Source organism: Phoca vitulina, unplaced genomic scaffold (assembly GCF_004348235.1).
Source record: "Phoca vitulina isolate PV1807 unplaced genomic scaffold, GSC_HSeal_1.0 scaffold11, whole genome shotgun sequence".
NCBI classification, from domain to species: domain Eukaryota; kingdom Metazoa; phylum Chordata; class Mammalia; order Carnivora; family Phocidae; genus Phoca; species Phoca vitulina.
The window spans coordinates 8,555,207-8,563,549 of NW_022589714.1; the positions used below are offsets into that span (position 1 = coordinate 8,555,207).

An 8,343-nucleotide genomic window follows, 5' to 3' on the forward strand; every position below is an offset into this window, starting at 1 on the left:
GCCTAGGTAAAATTGAAATATTCCCCAATTCTTAAATATGAACTGAACACAACCTATGATTCGCTGAGACACTTGTTTATGGATGTAGACATTTATCTCTGGTTATTTCCTCAAATTCATATCCTGTCATAACAGTTTTTTAAACATACAAGTAGGATCTCTGATAAACTACTGACCACGTATGTTCCATTTAAAAATTTTTTAAAAAATATTCTCAAGAAAATCTAAGTTCCAATTTACATCATGATCTTAGGAAATGTTCTTTTAATTTACATTTTTAAATCTTTTATTTTAGAATATTGTGTCCTTAAGACATTTCATTTTAAAACATTTGCATTGTATTTGATTCATACTCTGCTCTAAAAACCCATAAAACAATTTCATATAGAAAGTTTAATGAAGTAAATAACTTTATTCCATTCTAACAGCTTAGCCTCGAAAAAGCTCCAAACTGTGAGCTGTTTATCATACAGAACTCTCCCCTCTCACCAACTTTACAATGCTCTTACAAAATTGTTTCATGAATAGCATTAACTTTGGGACCCTGAGAAGTCTATTACATGAATATTCAAATTCTCTATTTAAGTCCTGAAAGGATCCACCATCTCAAAACTATTTCCAAAGTCTATTTAAGACATTACTTCACTTTCATTTTCAGCTACAACTAATACCTCAATTACCATCAGAACAAAGACATCATTGCCCCAATCATTTTTTTCAAATAGCAAACTTGAACACAACTGTAATTCTTTTAAGAATCTTTATTGAAGTTTTTCTTAACAATTCAGTCTGTTGGATCTCAATGCAGTTTATAAAAAAACTTCAGTATAGTTTCATATAAACTGCAACCAAAAAAGTAATTTACTTTGTCAAAGAAGTTATCTGAAGTTGCAAGTTATTTTTTTGTAATAGGTAGGGCAGTAAAATGTAAGCATGCTCTCGGATGCAGGTGCTCCTGTGTACTATGGAGTTACTTTGAAGAGCTTGCTAAGATCTGCAGGCAGTTTATGGAATGCATTCATTTTCTCCACAATTTAGGTACATGAGAATAAAACTGATATTTATGAATAAAGTATTTTTTTCAAAAAAGTTGAGGCAGCTTCTGTTGAATGCTATCTGTGTGGGCACACTGGCTATACCTCGAATTTGTACTAAGAGAAACAGCCAGGAGTCCACGTTCATGCTGAAACTTGAAAAATCCCTCCACACGAGTTGAGTTCCAAGAAAAGGATAAAACACTATGCACAGTTTTTCATCGTCTTACATTAACAAGACACACCAAGAAACTTCACATAACAAGGGAGCAAATTCACTTCACTGCTTTCGGTCAAGGTCAGTGGTGTCCATAGTGGAGGGTGGAAGTGGAGCAAGCCTAGGACAGAATAAAGCTTAAGTCTACATCTCATGCACAGCTGTCCTTGTTCTGTCCTCGAATGTTTCTCAGACATCCGAATTAGAACTGAGGTTGGTTAACCTGGGGTCCGCGTTGATTTCATATCTGTAGTGATACCCTTCCATGTGATCCCTGCAGGCATCTCTGATGTTATGCATCCACTTTTTTATCCCCTTGCGGTTTAAATACAAAACCAGTAGGAAAATGGCGCCTATCAGGGCTAAAACAATACCTAGGAAGACATAAGAAGTCTGCAGGGATGGAGGGAGGATAGGGTCACATTCCAGGTGGGAGCTGTTGAGTTCCAAGAGGGCCCGATTCCTCATTTTTTCCGGGAATGCACAGGTGAGCCTGGCTTTGCCCTGCACTACCTCTGTCTCCTTGAGCCAGGCCACCATGTCTGCCATGTGACAGTCGCAGACCCAGGGATTGTTGTCCAGGAAGACCCTGACGTGGGGCAGGCTTTGCAACTCTGCCAGGGTGCCATTGTGAAGGACCTTGAGGGCATTGTCCTCCAGGTGGAGGCTTTCTAGGTGTGTCAGGTTGCGGAAGGACGCGTAGGTTAGGCTCACCAGAGAGTTGTTGCGCAGATCCAGGTGCCTGAGGCCGGGTAGTTGGGTTAGTACGTCCCGAGGCAAGTACAGGAAGTGGTTGCTGGCCAGTTCTAGGCGCTGGAGCCCGCGAAGCGCTTGGCCGGCTCGTAGGGCAGCCGCCACCATACCCTCGAAGCTCCGGTTCTGCCGCTCGTCGTCAGGGGGCACGATGTGGTTCAGCATCAGTTCCACCAGGGGGCTGGGGGCCGAGAAGCTGGCGTTGCTACCGGAGAAGGCGAAGGCGCTGAGGTTGACCAGAGGGTTGTGGCTGAGGTCGAGCTGGCGCAGGCTGGGCAGATGCTCGAAGGCGCCAGCGCACACCTCCTCCAGGCTGCTGCCGCTGAGGTTGAGGGCGGCCAGCTCGGCCAGCGGCGGCCGGCGGGCGAAGGCGCCGGCGGGAAGCACGGCCAGCTGATTGCCGGTAAGGAAGAGGTTGCGCACGTAGGAGGGCAGGTCCGCGGGCACCTCGGTCAGGTTGCGGTTAACGCATTTGACAGTGCGCGCAGCCTCGGAGCACTCGCAGGGCTGGGGGCATTGGCCCGGCAACGGGGGCTGGGCGGACACCGCGGAGGCCAGGAACGACGCGGAGGAGGTGGAGGGCGCCGAGGAGGTGAGAGAGGACGAGGAGACCCAGCCCAGGAGGACCAGCGCCAGCCGCGCCAGCCGCAGACGCCCGTCCCCGGCGGCGGGGCCCCGGGAGCACCCCCCAGGCATCGCGGCACGGCTTTCCCCGGAGCTGGGCTGGGACGGCGCCCGCTCCGAAGGCTCGGGAACTGGGTCCGGAGGGCGCGGGTCGGCCGGAAGCGTCTGGAGAAAACTTTCCTCTCGTGGGAGCGGAGGAGGGCCGCCGCAGCCGGAACTTGGCTAAACCCCTCGCCACCGGGCGTTCCCCTCCCGGGGTTGATTCCCCCGCCCCTTCCCTCCAGAAAGTACGCACGCCGGGTCGGGACTCTCAGCTCCGCGCTCCTCCTCCCGCTCCTCTTCCTGCCGCGGCCCCCGGGTGGCACCTCCTTGCCTCTTTTGTTGGCGCTTCGCGCTTGATCCGCTCCGGGACCTGGGGCAGGCGGGAGAGAAGCGTGAGGAACGGCGGCGGCCGCAGCTCCCCGAGTGCGGGAGCCGGACTCTCCAAGCCAAGTCGTCCCCACTTGGTTCCCAAGACCTCCCTCCAAAAGTCCGTCCAGGTTTCGCCTCCCCCAGTCCCACGCACATCCTTACCCGGGAGAGGGGCGCGCGTCCCGAGACACCCAGCATAAAGTCTTCCTTCTGCCAGGCCCACACTATATATACCCTTCCAGCCTCCCGCCCTCCTCCTTTCCCGATCAGATTCGTCCCCCGAGTCTAACTTCTCGCTTAATCCCCCGCGCCTTCCCGACCAAACTTCTCACTCTCCCAGCTCCTTTCCCCCACCGCCTCCGCTGGCGACCTGCCTTCCGGGGTCTCCGCCCCCGCCCGGACCTCTCCCGGTCCAGGTTTGGATGAGAAGGAAGTTTCAGGTTACAGGAGTCTTTTGATCTCTTTTGGTACCTTCCCGGATTAGCAGGAAGTGGAGGACCTTACAGCTGTCGCCGCCGCCCCCCCACCCCCGGCCCGCGCCCCCGAGAGCCCCTCTGATTCCAGAGGGGGTTCGAGTCATCTCCAAAGAGGAGGGGAGAGGCCGCGAACAAAGCGGCTGTGGGACCTGGACCTACGCTACTCTCCCTCCAGAGGATGGGAAGGGGCCGGCGCCACCTCCGGGTTTTCGCCCTCGCCGCTTGCTCCCCACCGCTCACCTCCGCACCCGTCACCTCCGGAGACAACCGAGTCCCACCAGAGTCTCGGCGACTTCTCGGCTCCGCGCTGCAGGCGCCGACTCTCCTCGCACCCCAGCCCCTGGCCCAGCCTCCGCCGCTGGGAAGAACCAACCCGGGGGGGCGGGGGAGAGCCAGGCCTGCCGGAGGGATGTCTCCCGCCGCGCCGCCAACCTTGGCAGCCCTCTGTAGGGGGATTTAAGAAAGGAGACTGGGGGGATCTGGGCCGCGCGCCTCCTCCTGGTGGAAATTAACAAGGAGTGTGCCGGAAAAGGTGAGGGAATCCCTTTCTCTCCCCCCCTCCCCTGTATCCTTTGGTGGTTCCTCATTTTGCCTACTGTATTTACCTTGGACAGGAAGAAAACCGCTGGTGAATCTCGTGGAATTCACCCTGATTTGGGCACCTAGGGCCGTAACAAAATAGATTTAGGAGTGACAGAGCAACGCGAAGCACCAGCATCAAGAAATGAGCAGAAAATGTAGAGCGGCAGCAGCAGAAACGCTCAGCAAGCTGCAGGGGAGCTTCGGAAAGTCTTCCCACCAAAGTGATTCCTTACATGCCAACTTGAGGTCTCGGTGTAATTATGCGTCCCCACCTGTCCCGCCCCCGCACTTCTTGGATAGTTACGGAACTTGAGAACCGAGAGAGCCAACTTTAAGGAGGGATAAAAGGATTACTGGAGAGGAGATTCATTCTTGATTCATTAGCTTTTCTCCTCCCCAAATTAAAAGCAGAGGGAAGAAAGAACACAGCAGCCAAAGCATCTTAGAAAGAAAAGGCAAATAGCAATGACTTGAGTCACCCAGAAAAGCGGATGTGACAACGGTGTGTCAGCGCAAGTTACTTAAACTGGGAAAGCCTACGAGGTCGGGTGGCGGATGGGAAGTGGCCGCTCTTGGAGGACGGAAGTTTGGTCCAGAAGTCTATCCTCCCAGGGGGTGCCGGGTAGGCTGGGTAGGTGGAGAGGATGGAGTGGGGAAAGGGATAGATTACTTACCTGGAGGAGCTGTTATATCGGAGGTTTAGGGTCCTGAAGGCTCCACTGTTGCTCTCTCAATAACTCTGTATCCCCAATAATTTTCCTGAAAGGGTGAAAAGGTGCTGGTATTCCAGGTCTTCATTTGAAAATTCTCTTCATTTGTGAGAGAAAATGGCAAATAGAGGAAATAGTTGGGGAAATTAAGTTCTGGAAGGTAATATAAAAAAGGACCAAATGAGGAATGCTGAAGTTTGTGCCTGTGACATGGGCCTTTAGCTTGAAAGAATGCCCCAACTCTCAAGCCGATGCCTGATTACTTTTGTGGAAAGAGATAATCTGCACAGTCAACAGCAAAAATGGCCCAGACAAGACCTAGAGGGGCTGGAGACTGCAGAGATTTGCACAAAAAGCCAGTTTTGTTAATTTGTATCTTCATGGTTATCTTCTAAGTTTTTTTTTTTAATTTTTAAAAGTGTTTTGCAACAAGAATATGAAACACTTTGGAAAAAAATCTCAAAAGCTATAGTCATGTTCTGTATCTGTACTGGGGTAGTGGTTACATAAATCTATATGGGTTAAAATTCATGAGACTTTATACACCAAAGAGTCGATTTTACTGTATGATAATTTTTAAAACAAAATTAATTACTCAGGGGAAAAATTGTAGTAATGCTTTGGCATGGTATTAATTCTGGTTCTGATCTAAAGAGCAAGTACTCAAGGAGAATAAGAAGCACTTTAGAATTTATAAAGATAATATGTATTTCTCATCTGATCCTCAAATCAACTTGGCAATATCCCTATCATTAGCACTACTGTCTTGTTATTGATGTTATTCTGTTTTACAAATGAAAAAACTGGAGTTCTGGGCCAATAATAACTAGCATTGACTGAGTGTTCTTTCACCGGCTAAGCCCTGTGCTGATCACTTTACAGAAATTACCTCCTGTACTCATTGTGCCAGTATTCAGGTAGGTCCTCTGAATCCAGTTGTACAGACAAGAAAATTGAGGTCAAAATAAATTATGTAACTTGTTTGAATAAGTGGTGGATATGGGGACCAGGCCCAGATTTGTCTGGGCCTCCGACATAGCCCACATTCCACCTCTAGCAAGGTTCAGGAGTTTGTGCAGTCCCGCTCAGCTGCACTTGTGCAGAACCAAAGCCTCACCCCTGGTTCTCTTTCCCCCTTTCCTCTCGGCAACTGGCAGCTGGTTATGGCTGCTGAATCAGGACCCAAAAACTTGGGGTCATTTCTAGCTCCCTCATTTACTGTGTGACTTCTGTATACCTCTCTTTCTTATTCTGTAAAATAGGGCCACTAATAAAACTTTAAGGCATTTCCATTGGAATTGAGATAATATATGTAACACACTTAGCAAAATTGCCTGTTATTATTGTGCTCTCCTGAACTACTCTCCCTCTCAGGATTTATTATGCAACCACTGTATATCTTTAAGTATGCTAGTGATAGGAGTACAAGGATGAAGAGTTTATTAGAGTTTATAGTCTCCTTAAAGTAGAATTGCCAGAATTCACAAATAAAAAAAATACAGAGCATCCAGTTAAATTTGAATTTCAGATAAATAATGAATAATTTTTTAGTATACGTATGTCCTGTGTAATATTTGGGGTGTACTCATACTAAAAAGAAAAAAATCCATTGTTTACTTGAAATTCTAATTTGACTGGGCATCCCCTTATTTGATCTGGCAACCAAGGAACTCATAACCTGGTGGAAGAAATAGACACAGAAACTAAAGCTTTCAATGTACAGCATTGACTGCAATTTGACATGTGTGTATCTTTCCAATCTCCTCTCTCTTGTACATATTTTACTTCTGTTTCTGCTATTTTTATATGAATGGGATCATAGTATATGCATTATTCATAATTTTTCTTATTTTAGGACAACCACATATCATTCTGTGTCCATAACTATAGGTTTGCTGTCTTCTTTTTTAAAGACCACAAAATATTCCATGCTTTGAATTATTATACCACATTTTTTTTAATTGCCTCATTGAAAGACATTTAGATCAGTAACTACTTTTTATTTATTTATTTATTATTTATTTATTTTAAAGATTTTATTTATTTATTTGAGAGAGAGAATGAGAGACAGAGAGCACGAGAGGGAAGAGGGTCAGAGGGAGAAGCAGACCCCCCACTGAGCAGGGAGCCCGATGTGGGACTCGATCGTGGGACTCCAGGATCATGACCTGAGCCGAAGGCAGTCGCTTAACCAACTGAGCCACCCAGGCGCCCCAGTAACTACTTTTTAAAGAAGTTTCCTTTGAGTGAGAAAAGCTTACTAGGATCCATTCTATTTTGATTGTCTTAAACATTTAATGATCTTACACTTGATCTTAGCCAAAACTTGCCTTACTCCTGACAGCTTGAAAAATTTTTGTGTGAGTTGCTATTTCCATGCTCTAGAGCAGGACAGAGGATTTCAGAGCACATTTGGTCCCCATTTATTCTTTCATTCCAAAATGAAATAAAAGGAGGATCTGAATGTCCTAATGGAGAAGAACCAATTTAGTGTATTTCAATAGGTCACTTTGTAGCCTCCAGGAAAATGTTTCGGTACTATCATTTATTTAGATTGTTTCTACAGGATCCACTTTTCTTCTAATGACCCAAAGGAAAGTCATTAGTAAGTTGTTGAAATATTGCTGTTAAGTCCTAGGAAGGCAAGGAATAACGTGTAGTTAAAAAAAAAAAAAAAAAAAAAAAGACGACTGATTATGGCCACCCTCATGAGGCAGAGGGAAGCCAAGTAGTCCAGCATGGACAAACATTATTTAAGACTACTTCATTTTGGTCTCTGCCTTAAATTAGCAAAATAATTGATAAAGGTAAATCCTCTCAAATCTGAAAAATACCTAAAGCAAAATCAAGTATTGGTGAATAACATTAAGCACATATATCATCAAACCATGAACCAACACTTAAAACCAGTCAACATGAGGTTATATCCACTCAAAGACAAAAAAATTTTTTTTAATTGTTAATGAAAATAAAACTCTTTTCATGAGCTGATTTCAAATCACCTTAGAAAGAAATGGGCTTCTTGTCTAAGATATATAAAGAAGGTAAATTAAGTAAATAAATAAAGCTAAATTAATTAAGTAAAGCTAAATAAATCAAGTAAAATATCAACTAGGATTGGGTCAAAAAGGACATTTTTTTTTCATGAGTCAGTACAGTGGGGTTTGAGCTAGTAAAAGGAAAATATAACAAAGATGTTTCCAAATTTATTGGAGTTTAAATAAATACTAAAGAAAGAACAAGGTAAAAGGCTGTAATAGATGGAGAGTTTAAACTGGATGGAAATATGTGATTCTTCAAGGGAAAATATTGAAAGAGAAATAAATTACATGGTAATCTGTAGAACTCCAAAGAGCTAACATTATAGGATCATTCAACTTTAAAAGTGTTTAACTTTTTCAGAGCTTACCATATGGCCTCCACCCAGTTGATGTTTTGGGGGTACAAAGATAGATAGCATAAAAATCCCTACTGTCAGATTAAACTCACAGTCTAGTGGTGGAAGCAGACTATCTAACAGTTACAAAACATGGCAA

General features: G+C 45.6%; 1 protein-coding gene across 2 annotated transcripts; it reads right to left on the minus strand.

Annotated features, from left to right (window-relative positions):
• Positions 1–711: 711 nt before the first annotated feature.
• Positions 712–3,955, minus strand: TPBG (trophoblast glycoprotein). 2 transcript variants are annotated; one of them, XM_032409381.1, is made up of 2 exons: positions 3,756–3,955; positions 712–3,040 (listed from the first exon to the last, which is right to left on the minus strand). In XM_032409381.1, the coding sequence occupies exon 2, from the start codon at positions 2,698–2,700 to the stop codon at positions 1,441–1,443; it is 1,260 nt and encodes a 419-aa protein (XP_032265272.1). In that variant the 5' UTR covers positions 2,701–3,040; positions 3,756–3,955; the 3' UTR covers positions 712–1,440. The 2 variants fall into 2 exon arrangements, with proteins under 2 accessions (XP_032265272.1, XP_032265273.1); XM_032409382.1 differs by lacking the exon at positions 3,756–3,955 and adding an exon at positions 3,202–3,263.
• Positions 3,956–8,343: the final 4,388 nt, after the last annotated feature.

Bases quoted from the DNA above. Each gene is read 5' to 3' on its own strand.
- TPBG (XM_032409381.1), bottom strand. From the start codon at position 2,700: ATGCCTGGGGGGTGCTCCCGGGGCCCCGCCGCCGGGGACGGGCGTCTG.